Raw genomic sequence first — 18835 nt, forward strand, 5'->3', positions numbered from 1 at the left:
ATACTCAGACTCTAAAGACTCATTCAGCACTCACCTCTCACGTGCTCATGACACATACAATGACTCTTACATTCACACAGGACAAGCCATACAATCACTCACACTATTAGCCCCCCTCAAGGTCAAGGTACCTTGCAAAGGGACATTGAGATTGCACACAAGACAAGCCATACAATCACCCACACTACAAAAAGAAATAGAATAACAGTAGAGAAAACCAAGAGAGAGGTGATTGTTGGCGAGCTGACAGGTGATATTGGTAGCGAATAAGTCTTGCCAATATGAAGTATTAAAAGAAATAAAATCCCGTACACAGCAGCACATACGAAAGAGATATTAGTGTTGAGTAGGGTGTAGTGGAATACCATGAGTAATGCAGAAATTGAATGGATGTAGCTGGAAGTTGGTATTACAATAGGAGTTGCTCAGACAGAAGTTGTACTTGTACCCTGTATTGCAGATAGAAATTGAAAACCAGCAGGTGGACTAGCACCTGTATACATACTCTGTAAAACAAGAACTCAAAAACTCCCTGTAGTTGAAGAAGTTAATCCTCTCAAGCAAGAAATCATCTCCAAGAAAGACCATGGACTGAAGGAAGCACCGCAAGTACATAAAAGCATGGTCAACAACAGTATCTAAGTATGTATAGGATGATAAAGAACTAGAATAGATAAGCAGGTGCATGACTGTAGCTTTTCTTTCACAACAGAGGTAGCAGGCCAGAAGCAAGAGTTGCAGGGTAAGAAGTTCCATTAAGAAGTAGCAGGCTAGTAAATTGGTGTAGAAACATTGAAGAACAGCAACCACCATACTTGTATACACACAACTTCAGAAGCATTCAGCACTATGAAGCATGAGAAGTAATAATAAAGTTCCATACAACAACTGAACTCTAGCAACATAGTTGGTGATACCACCCTCAACTCTAGTAATCACCAACTTGGATATGCAAATTTGTCGTCTCTTGATAATATAACCATCAACTTCTAAGAGATAAGCTTGCAAATATAACTACTCAGTGAGATCTCCTCAACATTATTCAAAGTGCTTATTAAAGCACCAGTGTTATTTAGCAAACATAAAGACCTAACTAAGATAGAGAGTAAACAACAGGTTGGATACTCTAAGCATATGCAAACTTAGCAACAGGTTGCATACAAAATCATAAGCAAACTCAACGAACATAACTTCAATCCAAAATCGAATCCGCAGATTATACCCATAATCAAAACTCAACTTCAAAACTTCATAGGTAGCTCTATCATCTCACACGCTCAGAAGAAATCAACACCATCTAATCGGTGAGGACTGTGAAGACATAAAGAATATGAATGAAACTGAATAAAGGAATTTTAAGCAACTTTAGTGCAGCAAATATTCAGTAACAGGGGCCTTGGATGTTCAACCACGCAATTTAAGAATGTTCCTCTAACTCTTTGATAGTAGAAACACACACGAACAACGTAACATCAACCAATTTTCAGCAACAATGAACTTCAAATCCAAAAACAAACATAGAATGCTTCCTCTAACTACTTAGGCAGCATAAGCAAAACTAATTGATGATGAAAATCTAATATGAAGATGAAATTGAAACTTTGAAGATGATTTGATTTTGAACTGAACACATGAAATAGAGCTGAAGTAATCAAAAAATTGACATCGAGATTACCAGCATCGTTTTCGTCATCCAACTAAGCTGTGAAACCAACCGGAATCCAAATCGGAGATAATAAATCGCCATTAACACGATTGAGGAGACCAAAATTCAGATCTAGAACATGCTTGATTATGTTGTTGTAGAGGTATCAGATTCGAAACATAAACCCTAATTCTTACCTAAAAGCACCATTAATGGAAGAAGATGATGATGATTTCCATTGTAGAAGAAGCAGAGAGCTCAGATCTATGAATTTTGTCTTTTAAGAGTAAAACTCGGATCAAATTTATATGAATCCTTGTTGATTTCATTTCCGAATCAACATTTTAAATATCTGAATCATAACAGGAGAAGAAGTTGATGATGGTGGTGGTTGGGATGATTAATGATGATGATATAATGGCGGTGTTGGTGAATAAATCACAGGGTAGGATCGATTACCCTCTGAGTCTGATACCAAGATAGATTTCCGATATCTACATTGTTAAGGGTTGGATAATATTGATTAGGAAAGAATGGTTGACTCATTACAGGACAGTGAGTATATATACTCAGACTCTAAAGACTCATTCAGCACTCACCTCTCACGTGCTCATGGCACATACAATGACTCTTACATTCACACAGGACAAGCCATACAATCACTCATACTATTAGACATCACATATGACTCTGTCGTCGCGAATTTGATCAGTTGAAAAGTGGGGGGTTTTATTTTCAATTTCAAACAAGTTTCAATCCAATTGCCAACTAAAACTGTTGATTATTGCGCATCCGCCCATGTTAACAAAATCGCAAAACACTTCCAGATCAGAAGTTGTGAATATAAATCCTAAAAAATTTTGTATTTGGGTTTTCAATGTTTTTATATTTTTTTGTAATCACTTTTATGGGTTAACTGAAATGTGATTGGATTGTTCAATCAAAAAAATGATTTATATGTTTATAGAATTTGCATGCCATTTTCCTTTTTTTTTTCTTCTTTTTGGTAAGAAATGTACTTAAACAAACACAGTATTAATTGGATCAGTATGTCTAAGTGTAAGAGCTAATTGTTTCGGCTTTAAATTTTATGAGTGCGGAAGAAATTTTATGAGTGCGGAGGGAGTACGTAGTAAGGTGCGACAATTTTATGAGTGCGGAAGAAATTGATGCCATTACACACTTGAGGTCACCAAGGTTCAGAACACGAAAATATTTGAGTTTACCGAGTCTTTGACAATCAACTAATGATCCAGGTACATTACAACCCTCAATACTTGAATAACTGTAAACCAAAGTCCGATGCTAGATAAAACGTAGGTACCAAACCACAAATAACCTTTTCATAAAACAGACCAAACATTGAACTGGAAAATATTTTGGAGAACTTACAAATCATAACCAAAGCCGGACCGTTAAGTACCACCTTCTCGTGTGTATACAATTAATGTGTGTATGTGTATAGCGTCTTGTGTGTCTATGGAACCTTAAGCTAAACATGTTGGGGTGTAGATCCTGGTGGGGTTGGTGCAGAAGCGACACGGCCACCACGTTCTGACCTAGCATTCTCAGCGAACTTGATGCTGTTTGAATGCAATCCCTGCGCATGCTCCTCCTTGGTGTACTCGGATGCATAATAGTACTCTTCCTTAGATTTTTCGACATCTTTTGAAGCTGGAAGGAACATACTTCCCCACTGAGGGAAATGTATGAAGACTGTGGGCAGAGTATATGCAACAATCATAATTCCCATGTAAACGATTCCATCCGCGGTTGAGAAGCTTGAACTTGTAAAGAACAAGAATTGGGTCAATGCAGAACAAAAATTACCGCCGGCACCGGTCAAACCTGAAATGATACCCAGTGATCGCCGAGAAACGAAAGGAATAACACCGAATGTAGATCCACATGCAGCTTGAGCACAAAGGGAGAAAAGGATCATAGCCACGATAGAGACGATAAGTGAATCGGAAAGACCAAGCCATATGCAAAAGAGACCTCCACCAGTTTGGAGGAGCCATAGGTTTCATAATCTGGCCCTCATTCCCGATCTACGGGCACCAATATCTGAGAGATATCCACCAATTGGGCGAGCAAAGAAGTTGGCCATTCCAAAAGCAGCAGCTATTATACCAGCTGTGTGGAGCTTTAGATCAAATCTGTCAAAGAAGTACTCAGCAATGATATTATCGGTAGATAATTCTACACCCATTGAGTATCCATAGAGTAGAAAAAAGATCCATGTCCTGTAGTTTGTCACAGCATACAAAGTACCTAAACAAAAAACAGTGATGATAATTTATCAGGTTAACAATTCTGTGTTTCAAAATGACCTGAGAATCGAAAGAACAATAGTATTTTTTTTTATTTTTTTTTTGGTACAAGTAAGAAAAGTAACTTGATTAATTCCAGGATTAAGTACACAAGAAAAGAGAAGATGAGAACAAACCTTGGAGAACTTGTCTTTGGCAACAGTTCCAGTCTTTTGTAAGGCACCAATTCCATCAGGAAGATCTTGTCCAAGGATCAAAACCATGAGCCCTGTAATGATATGCATCCAACCAGGGATGAAGAAGGCAATACGCCATTCTGAGAATTGGGTAGAACCGCATTTTCTGATTATCTCGTAAAGTACAGGCATTAAAAGTTGAGTTGCACCACCACCCATGTTTCTCCAACCTGCAGCGGTACCATTTACTGTCCCAATAATCTTACTGTTGAACATAGTACTCATCCAGTACTGGCAAGAAACGAATGCAGCGAGAGAAAACCCGATCATAAAACGAATGGCAACTGCAAGATGAAACTTATCTTATATAAAGACAACTCTCTTTATTGATGTTTAGAAAATCACTCAAAACTAAACACAAGCTCTAATCTTGCTCATATGATCAACCACAACTTTGGTGATCATATATATATAGAACTATGAATTCCTTTTCCTAATCCTATTACCTTATTACATGTCTTTTCTTTTCTTAGAACTAGATGACTTTTAATTCCCTTAGAATTACATCAATATCCTAATCTTGTCCTAACCAGCTTGTTAGTGACTTCTATGTTGAAGTTTAACCAACATTCTCCCCGTTAAGCTTCAACCTTACCCGTGACATATTTCGTACTCCAATCAATTGTCTCATTTCTTCAAACTTGATCCGAGCTAATGCCTTTGTCAATATATCTGCTTTCTTCTCAGTTCCTAGTATGTGTTCAACGTTGATGATCTCCTTCTCGATACATTCTCGTATGAAATGATACCTTTTGTGAATGTGTTTCGTCTTCCCATGAAACACTGGATTTTTAGTGAGTATAATTGCAGACTTATTATCAATCTTGATGAGAACTTTTTCAGGTTCTCTTCCTTTGATTTCACCCAACAGTTCTTGAAGCCATATTGATTGTTTAGCTGCTTCTGTTGCAGCCATAAACTCAGCTTCATATGATGAGAGGGCTACAATGTCTTGCTTCTGTGAACACCATGTAATAGGTGCTTCACCTAGATAAAATATATGACCAGTTGTACCTTTTCCATCATCTTGGTCAATATTATGACTGTTGTCTACCCAACAATTCCTCTTGATCCTCCTCGACCATACTTCAATCCAAAGCTGATTGTTCCTCTTAGATATCTCAATATCTGCTTTATTACATCACCATGAGACTTGCGTGGACTCTGCATATAACGGCTTGCTACTCCCACAAAGAAAGCCAAATCTGGTCTTGTGTGTAATAAGTATCTTAGGCATCCAACATTTCTTCTATAACTTGTTGGATCAATCTCAACTTCTTTTTGTGCCTTTGAAACTTTAAGTCCAAACTCCATTGGTATCTTAGTTGGATTACAAGTTTCAAGTCTTGCTTCTTTCAGAATTCTCCTTGCATAAGCTTCTTGTTTAATCTGAATCCCATCTACTCCTTGATGGACTTCTCTGCCAAGGTAATAAGTGAGTTTCCCGAGGTCTGACATCTCAAACTTTGATGACATTTCTCTCTTGAACTCATTGATCACCTTAAGGGAGTTGCCAGTCAAAAATAGATCATCTACATAGACTGCAATCACAAGAAGCGTTCCCTTTTTTTCTCTTCTGTATACTGATATTTCTTTAGAGCACTTCACAAATCTGATTTCTCTTAAGATTTGATTTAACTTTGTATTCCAGGCTCGAGGAGCTTGTCTTAGACCATATAGAGCTTTTGATAACTTATAAACCTTATGCTCTTGTCCTTTTACTTCAAAACCTTCTGGTTGTTCAACATACACATCTTCTCGCAATTCACCATGTAAGAATGCTATCTTAACGTCTAAGTGGTGAATTTCCCATGAGTTTGATGCTGCCTCTGCAATTAATAAGCGTATTGTTTCAATTCTAGCAACTGGTGCAAAAACTTCATCAAAATCTATGCCTAATTCTTGTACATATCCTTTAGCTACAAGCCTTGCTTTGTATTTATTGACAGTACCATCATCATTCCGTTTTATTTTGAAGATCCACTTAAGACCAATCACTTTTACCCCACCTGGCTTATCAACTAGAAACCAAGTCTTGTTTCTGTTGATTGAAATAATTTCTTCTCTACATGCTTGTGTCCATTTAGTCGAGACCTTTGCTTCCTGAAAATTCCTTGGTTCATCATTAACAGAAAGTAGCATAATCTCACATTCTTCTGCAGCTTGAAGAACATAATCCTCCAGATATTGTGGCTTTTGCATCTGTCTTGTAGATTTTCGCAGTGGAATGGGTTGAGTTATTTCATCGATCTCTTCTTATTCTTCTTCTTCTTCTTCTACTTCTTCGTTATTCTCAGTGTTTTCATTATTCTCTTCTTCTTCTTGATTAACATCATTGTTTCCATTGGTATTGATGATTATGGGTCATTCGCCTTCATCAATTAATTGACCCCATCTCATGTGAAACATTCCTGGATCCCTACTTGGTCCATCATTAGTTTCTTTCCAGTTTCAGTTTGCTTTTTCATCGAATACCACATCTCGACTCACTATCACTCTTTTCGTTGTTGGATTGAATAATCTGTAAGCTTTGGATCCAGGCTCAATTCCTAGATTCACAAGAGTCTGAGATCGATCATCCAGTTTCTTAAGAGTTGCAGAATCAACTTTTTCGTATGTTTTGCAACCAAACACTCTTAAATGATCTATGTTTGGTTTTCTCTTTCGCAAACTTTCATATGGAGTCATTTGTTTCAGATATTTCGTAGGTATCCTGTTTATTAGGTATGTGGAGTGTCCTACAGCTTCTCCCCATAGATAATTAGGTACCTGCATAGCCTTTAAAGAACTTCTTGTCATCTCCATTAGAGTCATGTTTCTCCTCTCCACCACTCCATGTTGTTGTAGGGTATATGGTGCTGTGAGTTGCCTTTTGATTCCATTTGACTCACAGAACTTGTTGAACTCTAAGGAAGTGAACTCTCCTCCTCTATCAGTTCTAAGCATTTTGACTCTGTCAAATGCTTCACTCTTTTCTTTCATAAAAATAGACCACATATATCTTGAGAAGTCATCTATAATAACAAATATGTATTTGTTATTTGCAAGGGTTTGTGGTGTAATAGGACCACATAAATCAGCATGAAGAAGCTCTAATGGCTTTGAGGCTCTGAATGTTTTTGCTTTAAGGAAACCTTGACGAGTTTGTTTCCCAACTAAACATGATTCACAGATTTTTGCTTCATCATTTATCTGTAGTAGTCCTCGAACCATCTTGTTCTGAGACATTGCCTTTAAGGTTCTGAAACTTATGTGTCTTAACCTTGCGTGCCACTTCCATGTCTGATCTTCCAGTCTCATATTCAGATACAATGGCCTTCCAATCATGAGACTTATCTTGTAGAGTCTATTCGGTGAGCGTGAGACTCTAACTAAAAGTCTTCCACTTGGGTCATGAACTGTTAGATAATCTTGTCGCATTCTTACATCACATCCAACTTCTGTAGCTTGTCCTAAACTTAGAATGTTGCTTTGTAAGTTTGGGATGAAGTAGATGTTTGTGACAAGCTTCTGTTTTCCGGTCTTTCTATGAAATAGAATTGATCCTTTCCCTTCAATTTCTACAGAAGATCCATCCCCAAACTTCACTTGTCCTTTGATTTTCTCATTGAGTTCAGAAAAGTAGTGTCTCTTACCAGTCATGTGATTGCTGGCTCCACTATCTAAATACCAGATTCCTTCTTCTCCATCCTTTGATTCGTAGTTTTTTGGTATTAGGTTCCCTTCGTTTAAGAATACAACTTCGTGCATGAAAAGAGCTGTATCTGCTTCCCTTGTTTCATTCTTGTTTGTTTCTTCCATCTTTTGTATTCTTTCAAGGCATATAGAGGAGAAGTGTCCTGGTTTATCACATCTGTAACAAATAATGTTTGATCTATCCTTCTTTTCTTTCCCTTGGTTTTGATCATTCTGACTTTTTGTTCTATCTTGTGAGTTAAACCTTCTTCCCCTTCCTCGGCCTCTGTTTCCTCTACCACCTCTTCCACGACCTCTTCCTCTTGTCGCAGAGTTTTGTTGGTAAGAGTTTGTGTACAAGAGTTTTCCTTGAGTTTCTCCATTGTTTTCTTCATCAAGGATTCTTTCTTCATATGCTTTCAATCTTCCAATTATATCTTCATAGCTAGTCTTCTTTAAATCTAAGACTTGTTCGAGAGAAGCTATGATATGAATATACTTGGATCTTGGTAAACTATTGAGAAACTTCTTTACCAGTTTATCTTCATCAATGGATTGTCCAAGTGACGCAGCTTTTGAGGCTATCTCTAATAGCTTTCCTGCAAAGCTATCAATAGTATCAGTGTCTTTCATCTTCACTCTTTCAAATTCAGACATTAAGGTTTGCAGACGGGCTTCTTTAACTCGATCATCTCCGAGATTAGTTCCTTTATTGCATCCCAAATTTTCTTTGAAGTTTCCTGTTAACCAACTTGTAGAACAAGACATTCCGGTATTGCTTGAAAGAGTAATCCAATGGCAACATTGTTTTTGTCTGGGTCCAATGTACCAGGATCAATTGTTTCCCAAACTTTGTAGATTTTCATCAGTACCTTCATTCTCATGGCTCATACTGTGTAGTTTGTGGCGTTGAGGATTGGAACTTGTATTGATGGTGGCGTGAACTGTTTTGCACCCACAATGGTAGTTTCGTTTTCCATGGCTCAGAAACAAGCTCTGATACCAATTAATGACAACTGCAAGATGAAACTTAGCTTATATAAAGACAACTCTCTTTATTGATGTTTAGAAAATCACTCAAAACTAAACACAAGCTCTAATCTTGCTCATATGATCAACCACAACTTTGGTGATCATATATATATAGAACTATGAATTCCTTTTCCTAGTCCTATAACCTTATTACATGTCTTTCCTTTTCTTAGAATTAGATGACTTCTAATTCCCTTAGGATTACATCAATTTCCTAATCTTGTCCTAACCAGCTTGTTAATGACTTCTATGTTGAAGTTTAACCAACACTCCCCCTGTTCACCAACCGTTTCCTTTCACCAAAAGAGATGAAAGTCTATCTGGCTAGATTTAGAGAGATCTTGGAGATAAGAAAAACTTGGTTGTTTATGTGAAGTGTTGTTTGAGATACCGAAGAAAGAAGAACTGGGCTGATCCATTTATATACGAGAACCGTTGACATTGTCTGTCTGTCGACTTTGTTGGGGGCAAGATTAGAGATTCTAATCACTAAAATATGAATTAAGGGAATTAATCCATTATGCCGCATTTATAAAAGTCTCATGATGTTCTCTAAGAATCAATTTTACCCAAGCATTCATCTTATGAAGAGTCTGAATTAATTTTCTTTGAGTTAATTGATTCACTGTGTGTTATACATTACATGAATGTCAACTGTATTGTTTAAAATTCTCTTACCTACTACTGTCTTCAGTAAAAATTAATGAAATTTTTCCTGGACAAACTTTGTTTTATATTATCCATCTAAATTTTTCTTATCGTTGATTGTGATCTATTGCTCGCTAGTTTCCTATAAAAAATTGTTTATGTTCTCAATTTGTGGATATTTATGTATGACATATTTTCTGATTAATTAACACCCCGTGACTTTCGAGTGCATGTTCTCGATAGAAATCATACTAGCATTGCGATAAATAATCACATCAATGTTGCATCATTGATTGCTATGTTTGATTTTTCTGTACCAACTTTTGTAATTCCGTACTTGCAATGAATATTTGTTCCGTAAACATAAACTTCACTTGCCCCTTTGAGAATATCTCTAACACAAAAAGACGAATACTATTAACCATTAATATTTGCTCCCCCAAGCATGTTTACATTCATTGATCGAATATGATGATAGAAAAGGAATACTGTAGTCTATTCTCTATAACCTGTCATTAGATTATTTCCATGTGAAATGCAGTTAGCATAATATTCTACAAGATGAACAACTACATCATTGTTATCTGGTTTTTGAATACCAGCAACCACACCGATCCACCAGCACACTATATTGTGGTTAACACTTAAACCTGAAATAAACTTTTTGATCACTGTCACATTTTCCGATTTAAAAAAGGATGCATTTGATATATGCAAGTGGAGATATAATCATGTGATAACCAAATTTTCTTATATCCCTTAGTATAGCTGTCTCCGTGAAGAACGGGACTGGGGGAGATTCTAACTTGGAAAAATTCAGGCAATGTTGAATCTCCATTATTGACAAGATACCGCCTAGGTAGCTGGAAATGTTAAGATACATTATATATTTATACACTAGGTTTGATTCTCTATTAAAAACTAAGCTTGATAACGCGTTCAATTGATCTCTTAAATAGCATATGAATACCTTACTTCCTTCCCACATTAAATTAAGAAACAACAAATTAATTAACATGATGATGATGATGACGACGACCAATTAGACGGCGACTCAATTTATAATCAAATATAACAGCTAGTCCTACTACCCTTTACCACTTCAAAGGGTAGCAGAAGATTATTCAAAACTAGCTGCTGCATATTAGCTGATCAACCGATTCCTAAATAACTATTCCTATCTGCAGATTTTATATGATAATCATAGCCGTAGCCTTTAGTTTAATTAGTATGTGAGCTAATGTTAACCGTTGATTTTGGGTAATAAGTCTAGTTTCTTTTCATTTCTCTTCATTGAGCTCTTCTTCTGTTCTTCCTCCGTGACAACTAGAAATCCAGTAACACACCCAAATAAGAAAAGAAACAGATCTAAGACATGTTAAAAGTTACGGATAAGAAACTCTTTATTATTTAACCACCCCAAGCAGTGAAAATACAAGTTCTCTTCTACACGGAAACTCTAATCTCTCACTCTTAGCAAAGCTCTCCCCTCCAAAGAATCCGACCCCCTCATTGCCCAAAAACCCCTATTTATAGACTAATCGACGCTAATGGTGTACCACTCACTTTATTTCGTCTCCTCGTCTTCAGGTTATCGTGAAGATGCTTTATATTTCGCCCAGATCATTTTCTATAAAGTTTTCCCTTTTCTTTCGCTGACAACTATGGGTGTTTGTCGGGACAACTGTCTCTTTTCTCGTTTCATAATTTACTTACTTCGCATGTTATCTTTCCAGCCAAGTAACCTTACTTCGTCCATCTTTATTCCGTGGCTGGTGTCTTGTCGGGTACTCCAACTGATTCTTCGCAGTTTAGATTCTTTATACGAGGTGCTTCGTTTTTAGGATGCTTTCTCTACGTGCTTTGTGTTATTAGTTAGTGGCGAGGTAATTCTGACATTTTATTTGACAAGTCACTGACTGAGATCTTTAAGTGAGATTCTTCAGTCCTATCTCGTGCCTTCCTGTATGGACACGTGGCGAACCTATTTTGCGTACCTACATCTGTTAGGAATCCTCGGTCCTAATTCACCTCGAAAACCGTATTGCAAGGTTAGGATTTCCGAAGGCTTATAAAGTGCGAGACCTAGGATGCCCTAGGCGATGTGGTACTATTTAAAACCCACTCTCAACGACTAGGGCTACATAGACGGAATGTCACGGAAGCCATGGACACACACTAACGGGGATACAGAGAGGTACGGAAACCACAGACGCACACTGGCAGGGATACAGAGAGGTACGGAAACCACAGACGAACATGGGTAGTGTTGATGGGGCCTGGCTCTGATACCACGTTAAGAATCCTCGGGCCTAACTAACCTCGAAAACCGTCTTACAAGGTTAGAATTGCCCAAGGCTTATTAAGCGCGAGACCTAGGATGCCCTAACCGATGTGGTACTATTTAACATATTCCTCCTGTTTTCTCCTCCTCCTCTTCTTCATCTCCCTCTTACCAGATCTAGATATGACTCTGTCATTGATATTTTGTTTTTATCTTTTTGTGCAAAACGCGCAAGGAGGATTTTCTTCAAGAAAATAAAAAAAAAATAAAACGGAAGGGGCCAAGAGGGGGGCTCTGTCATTGATTTATAATTAGTTGCAATTTGATATTCTCTCCGTCCCAAATTAGATGAGCTAGTTGGTTTTAAATTCTGTCCCAAAACAGATGAGTTATCTCACTAATCAAGGGATATTTCTAAAACTACACTTTTAATTGATTATTGTTACTATAAGAAATATATATATAATTTAATATCCATGTTTATATTCGTTGCACAGGTGTTTTAAAATATTTTTTAACGGTGTATAAAATTTACGAAAAACCGTAGTATAGTTTAAGAGAAATTATTTCTAAGTTTTACTAGTTATTATCCACAAAGGTATAATTGTAAAAACGGAAAATGGGTCATTTGTCCAAATATTTTTAAAACATGGTTCTAATGGACGAGTAAAAATTAGTTCGGCTGAAATGGACACCAAAAAAATAGCAAGGATGAAACTGGATTCATCCTGGCTTAAACTTAAAAAATAGTAAGGATGAAACTGGATGCATCCTGATGTAAATTAAAAATAAGAAAAAGTATTTGAAAATGGGTAGGATGAAACTGTTTACATCCTGACCATTTTTACATTTTTGCCAATTTAAACAATATCAAAATTTAGATGTCTTTTTCACCCAGAAATTGTTAATTTTGGTCTTTTAAACCAATTTTGTGTTGTAAAAATTACTTAAATATATTCCCCTTTCCTCCTTGCCTTAAAAATTGTGCAACCTACAACTAGCTCATCTAATTTGGTACGGAGCGAGTATAACTGAAGACTTGGGATTCTATTTTCAATTTCTGATGATTCAACTTCTGACTTACCTATTTACCTATGTCCCTCTGCGTCAGAGTACATACATAAGTTTTTGTACTTATCAAGTTAGTACTTATATCGAATTGGTAAGTTATCTCCAGGAGACTAAGGCGCATCTAACAGTATAATTTTTCTTTGAAGATATTTTTTCAAATGTTTGATGATCAAATTTTTCAAACATGCTATGATTTTAGAGTAATTCAAACACAATTATCAACGACAATTGTTTTTGTATTATAATAGTGCTGTTTAGTTGTACAAATTCAATACCAATTAATTGTATGCGATAATTAAATTAGTATGAACAAAAACAGTTATTTAAATTACTAAATTAGCATGTCAAAATTTTAGAGAACCGACTGACGATCACTAATTAGGCACTGTCAGTTGTCACAACAATTTATCCTAAATCAGTGAAAAGAGAACCCTTAATTTTCAACTGAATGTAATTACTCAGAACTCATGAGAACTACATAACAATGTTCATATTTGTTGATTCAGTTTTGGCAATATTTTTTGAATCATCGACCATGCATTTTTGGCCAAATTATGTTTTTTGAATCATCTAAACCGGATAAGAAAAATATGTATGAAGCCTCAAAGAATGCTCTCGCTTAATTCAACTAATATCCAGGTACATACCAATCCTTAATATCTAAAACAACTGTGTACCAAAGTCCGATGCTAGACAAACCGTAGGTACCAAACCACCAATAAGCTTTTCTTAAAACAAACCAAACATCGAACTGGAAAATATTTTTGGAGAACTTAGAAATCATAATCAAGGCCGGGCCGTTATGTACCACGTTCTCGTGTGTATACAATGTGTACATATATATAGTGTCTGTGCAACCTTAAGCTAAACATGTTGAGGTGTAGATCCAGGTGGGGTTGGTGCAGAAGCGACACGGCCACCACGTTCTGACCTAGCATTCTCAGCGAACTTCATACTGTTTGAATGCAATCCCTGATCCTGCTCCTCCTTGGTGTATTCGGATGCATAGTAGTACTCTTCCTTAGATTTTTCGACATTTTTTGAAGCTGGAAGGAACATGCTTCCCCACTGAGGGAAATGTATGAAGGCTGTAGGCAAGGTACATGCCACAATCATAATTCCCATGTAAACGATTCCATCCGCGGTTGAGAAGTTTGAACTTGTAAAGAACAAGAATTGGGTCAATCCAGAACCGAAGTTACCACCGGCACCGGTTAAACCTGAAATAATACCCAGTGATCGTCGAGAAACGAATGGAATGACACCGAATGTAGCTCCACATGCAGCTTGAGCACAAAGGGAGAAAAGTATCATAGCCACGATAGAGACGATAAGTGAATCGGAAAGACCAAGCCAAATGCAAAAGAGACCTCCCCCGGTTTGGAGGAGCCATAGGTTCCATAATCTGGCCCTCATTCCCCATCTACGGGCACCAATATCTGATAGATATCCACCAATTGGGCGAGCAAAGAAGTTGGCCATTCCAAAAGCAGCGGCTATTATACCAGCTGTGTGGAGCTTTAGATCAAATCTGTCAAAGAAGTACTCAGCAATGATATTATCGGTAGATAATTCGACACCCATTGAGTATCCATAGAGTAGTACAAAGATCCATGTCCTGTAGTTTGTCACAGCATACCAAAGTACCTAAACAAAATACATGATGATAATTTATGAGATTCAGAATTAAGTCTAAGAAAGAACTGTAAACTAATTCTTGGATTAGGTACTTGAAGATCCGTGGATTAAGTCCTCGAGGAAATAGAAGATAAGAACAAACCTTGGAGAACTTGTCTTTGGCAACAGTTCCGGTCTTTTGTAAGGCACCAAGATTTCCATCAGGTAGATCTTGTCCAAGGATCAAAACCATGAGCCCTGTAATGATATGCATCCAGCCAGGGATGAAGAAGGCAATACGCCATGCTGAGAATTGGGTAGAACCGCATTTTCTGATTATCTCGTAAAGTACAGGCATTAAAAGTTGAGTTGCACCACCACCCATGTTTCCCCAACCTGCGGCGGTACCATTTACTGTCCCAATGATCTTACTGTTAAACATAGTACTCATCCAGTACTGGCAAGAAACGAATGTAGCGAGAGAAAACCCGATCATAAAACGAACGGCTACATAACCTCCAGGAGATCCAACTAGAGCCATGCAAAATACAGTTGGCGCAGAGAGCATCATCAAGAAGGCACAACCATATCTTGGCCCTAGTAAATCACAAACAGCTCCCATGGCAAGCCTAGAGAAGATACTACCCGAGACAGAAGCAACTCCAGCATTGCCCACATCCCCTTTAACCAAGTTAAGATTGTCTCTAATAATAGGAACAAGAGGAGCAGCAGCGAATGTTGATACAAAACAAGTAAAGAAAGACAACCATGAGAGATGGAAAGTTCTCATATGTGGATTAGCAAATGAGAAAAGCTTAAATTTTGTTGCTTTATGCTCAGAGTCTACAGGTAGATCGAAATGTGCAGTTTTGTCGGTCTCAACAGATTCCGCAGATAGAGCATAAGCTGGTTCTCTGCCAGTCACTCCATGCATGGAGCTCCCTGGCTCTCCCTGTCCACCAGCCATTTCCTTTCACAAAAAGAGATGAAAGTTTAGCTAGCTAGATTTAGGGAGAGATAGTAAAAAACTTGTTGGTTTATGTGAAGTGCTGTTGGAGATACTGAAGAAAGAAGCAGATGGGTTGATCCATTTATATATGAAAACCGTTGACATTGTCAGGCTGTCGACTCTGATGGGGGCAAGATCAGAGATTCCTATCAGTAAAATATGAATTAAGGGGATGAATCCATTACGCCGCATCTGTAAAAAAGGGTCTCATGACATACTCTAAGGGATCAATTTTACCCAATAACCCGTTCCATCTTATGAAGAGTCTGAATTAATTAATTTTCATTCTTTGAGATAGTCGGTTCATTGTGTATTAGTATACATTACATGAATGTCAACTCTATTGTTTAGAATTGTCTTACCTACTGTCTGCAGTAAAAAATTAATGACAAAATTCTTCCTGGATCTAAGGTTTGTTTTATATATATGCACATTAAATTTTCGTATCGTTGATTGTGATCTATTGCTAGCTAGTTGCATATAAAAATTTGTTTACGTTTTCAATTTGTGGATTCTTCTTATATGACATATTTGCTGATTAATACCCCATGACTTTCGAGTGCATTTTTTTTGAGAAAATAACATTGGCATTGCGGTAATCACATCACTGTTGCATCATCGATCGCTGTGTTTGATTTTTTCTGTACCAACTTGTGTAGATCCGTACGTACGACTTCTTTGACACCATTAACAATGATTATTTGTTCGGTAAACAAAACCAACGCTGGCCCCTTTTGTGTATATCTCTTCTAAGTTCGAAAGCTTAAACAAAACGACGAACTATTAACCATATTAATGGTCCACCTAATTGCATGTTCACATTCATTTGTCGAAGATGAAAAGGAATACTGAAAATGACAATATATTATCTTTTGAAGTCGATACTACGGGTACCCGCGAAGTCTATTCTCATTCATTAGATTATTTTCCCATATTGTACAAGATGAACGACTACATCATTTTTACCACACCGACCGGCACACCAGATTGTGTTTAACGCTTCACCTGAAATAAGCTGTTTTACCTTCATATTTTCAGATTTAAAAATGCAAAAACATATATTATTGATCCATTTGATATATGCAAGTTGGGAATCTTGAGATATAATCATGTGATAGCCAAATTGTCTTATATCTCTTAGCTGTGTCTCCGAGAGTAGCGCAACTGCAGGAGATTCTAAGTTGGAAAAATTCAGGCAAATATCCATCTCCTTTCTTGACAAGATACCTCCTAGCTAGTTGGAAAAGCTAACACCCATTATCTTTTACACTAGGTTTCATTTTCTATTAAAAAGTAAGCTTGATAACGAGTTGTATTTATCTCAGAAATGGCAAATAAATACCTTACATCCTTCCCACAAAGATTAAGAACCTTTGTTAGCTAGATTCATTATGATGACGATCGAGTGCAATTAGCTAGATATATAGCGACTCAATTATAAACAAAGAAAGCTAGTCATACCCTTTACCCATTCAATGGGTAGCAGAGAAGATTTTTCACACCTAGTTCGCTGATCAACATCACATATGACTCTGTCATTAGATTATTTCAGAGTGGGAATTATTATTTTCAGTTTCTAATAACTAAGCTTTTTTTTACTTATGTGTGTGTACCTTACTCATGTCTCTGCGTCAGGGTACACACACAAGCTCTCCGTACTTATCAAGTACTATGAAAATTCATAGACTATAATAATAAGTTATCTCCCGGAGATCGGTAAGGGGCATCTAACAATGATATCGTTGAAGTTTTTCTCTGAAGAAATTTTCAAATGTTTGAGGATTTTGGTTCGATTTCAAATGTTAGGTGGGTGAGATTGGTAATTACGTACATCCAATTGGAAAAATTATCAATGACAGTGTAATGTAATAATACTATTTAATTAGTAGTACAAATTCAATACCAATTAAATAAAGTATTATCGGCACACTTGTGAAATTTCGTAGGAAAGGACCTCTACCAGAGCAGAATTTCTGGTCTGGTAGGCTAGATGAAGTATGTCAAAAAATTTAAAACCGGCCCATCAGACTAGAGTGATTATATAGAACCGATAACTAAACATTGTTACAACGTCGTATCTATCCTAAAGCAGTAAAAAGAGAACTCTTCTCAATCAACTCAATGGCATGGCTCACAACTCTGAAATCCACAAAATAACTTGTAAACTCGGTATCGGAAATGTTTTCTTATCGGTCAGTTGAATTTTTTTTTTGTCAATTTATGAATAAACAAATATGTGAGTTACGATACAACTTTAGAAAGCTCTAGTTTGATCGTGTCTTTTCTCCGAGAAAGCTCTAGGTTGATATGGTGAATGCATGAGATGTAATCTGCATATTTTGTAGAAGAAACCACGGGACTAAAAGATTGTGACATGGAATTACTCGCTTTTTGAAGCAGCATTTGTTTTTGTTTTTTTTACGAGATACAATAAAAGAAATCTATTCGAATGAGAATTTCTATTTCTTGACACAGAGTTTCGTGCTACCTGCTACGAGGACGATTTTGATCTCAAAATCTCAATACAACTAGATCAAAGAGAAAATTTTGAGCCATGACAAATTTGAGCTCAAAACATATACTTTGGTCGATCACTAGTCCACTTTCTTGGGACAAATTTGGGGTCATATTTTGGTAACTAATGTCGGGCTTTTCATCACGAACAAAGAAGTACAGACACTTTAATTTGATATGCTTGCAAGACAAAGATGAACCCAAAGTCACTTCTCTTGTTATATGCTAAAACAAAGAAAATTTATTCCATCTTCAAAACTGTAAAATGGAACACTACCCCTATTTCAGCATAGGCCAAACACGCGTTATTGTATTAGGCAGTATTACAAGGAGGAAGTGGGGAGCCACACAGGCCAGAGTTTCCCTCAAAAGAAGATGCAGGAATTGTTGCATTGTGAGGAGGAATTTCCCCTGTCAACATGTTATGTGACACATCCAATTCTCTAAGCAATCTTACGTTCATCAACCCTGAAGGTATGCCACCGGTAAGGTTGTTATTTGATAGCACGATTGATGCTAACGAAGTGGAATTGCATAGCTCAGCTGGTATCGTCACCGTTAACCCGTTATTACAAGCTTTAATGTCTCCAGGCTTCTCAATTTTCCCAGAGATCTTGGTACGGATCCTCCTAAAGGATTATTATATAATACTAATGTTAGAATTGACCGCATGACATCCATGTTTCCAATATCTTCATCAATAGGACCAGCAAACATATTATCCGAAAGATCAAGAACAAGGTATTGCCTTATACTGCGATCATTTCTTTTCGCAAAGATGTAGTCTAGTCCACCGGTGAAGTTGTTCGAATGAAGATCAAGCACCATTAC

The 18835-nt window shown here is 37.0% G+C and overlaps 2 protein-coding genes and 1 pseudogene across 2 annotated transcripts; all 3 read right to left on the reverse strand.

Moving 5' to 3' along the window:
- Positions 1-3137: 3137 nt before the first annotated feature.
- LOC113340152 lies at positions 3138-11268 on the reverse strand (annotated as a pseudogene).
- A 2191-nt stretch (positions 11269-13459) lies between these two features.
- On the reverse strand, positions 13460-15527 carry LOC113339425 (high affinity nitrate transporter 2.4-like). The gene is made up of 2 exons (XM_026584706.1): positions 14645-15527; positions 13460-14511 (listed from the first exon to the last, which is right to left on the reverse strand). Exons 1-2 carry the CDS (start codon positions 15446-15448, stop codon positions 13729-13731), a joined length of 1587 nt encoding a protein of 528 aa, XP_026440491.1. The 5' UTR covers positions 15449-15527; the 3' UTR covers positions 13460-13728.
- Positions 15528-18317: 2790 nt separating this feature from the next.
- Positions 18318-18832, reverse strand: LOC113340153 (receptor like protein 23-like). The gene is made up of 2 exons (XM_026585356.1): positions 18720-18832; positions 18318-18633 (listed from the first exon to the last, which is right to left on the reverse strand). The coding sequence occupies exons 1-2, from the start codon at positions 18830-18832 to the stop codon at positions 18318-18320; spliced, it is 429 nt and encodes a 142-aa protein (XP_026441141.1).
- Positions 18833-18835: the final 3 nt, after the last annotated feature.

The sequence above is a fragment of the Papaver somniferum genome, unplaced genomic scaffold, assembly GCF_003573695.1.
Source record: "Papaver somniferum cultivar HN1 unplaced genomic scaffold, ASM357369v1 unplaced-scaffold_21, whole genome shotgun sequence".
In the NCBI taxonomy this organism is placed as follows: domain Eukaryota; kingdom Viridiplantae; phylum Streptophyta; class Magnoliopsida; order Ranunculales; family Papaveraceae; genus Papaver; species Papaver somniferum.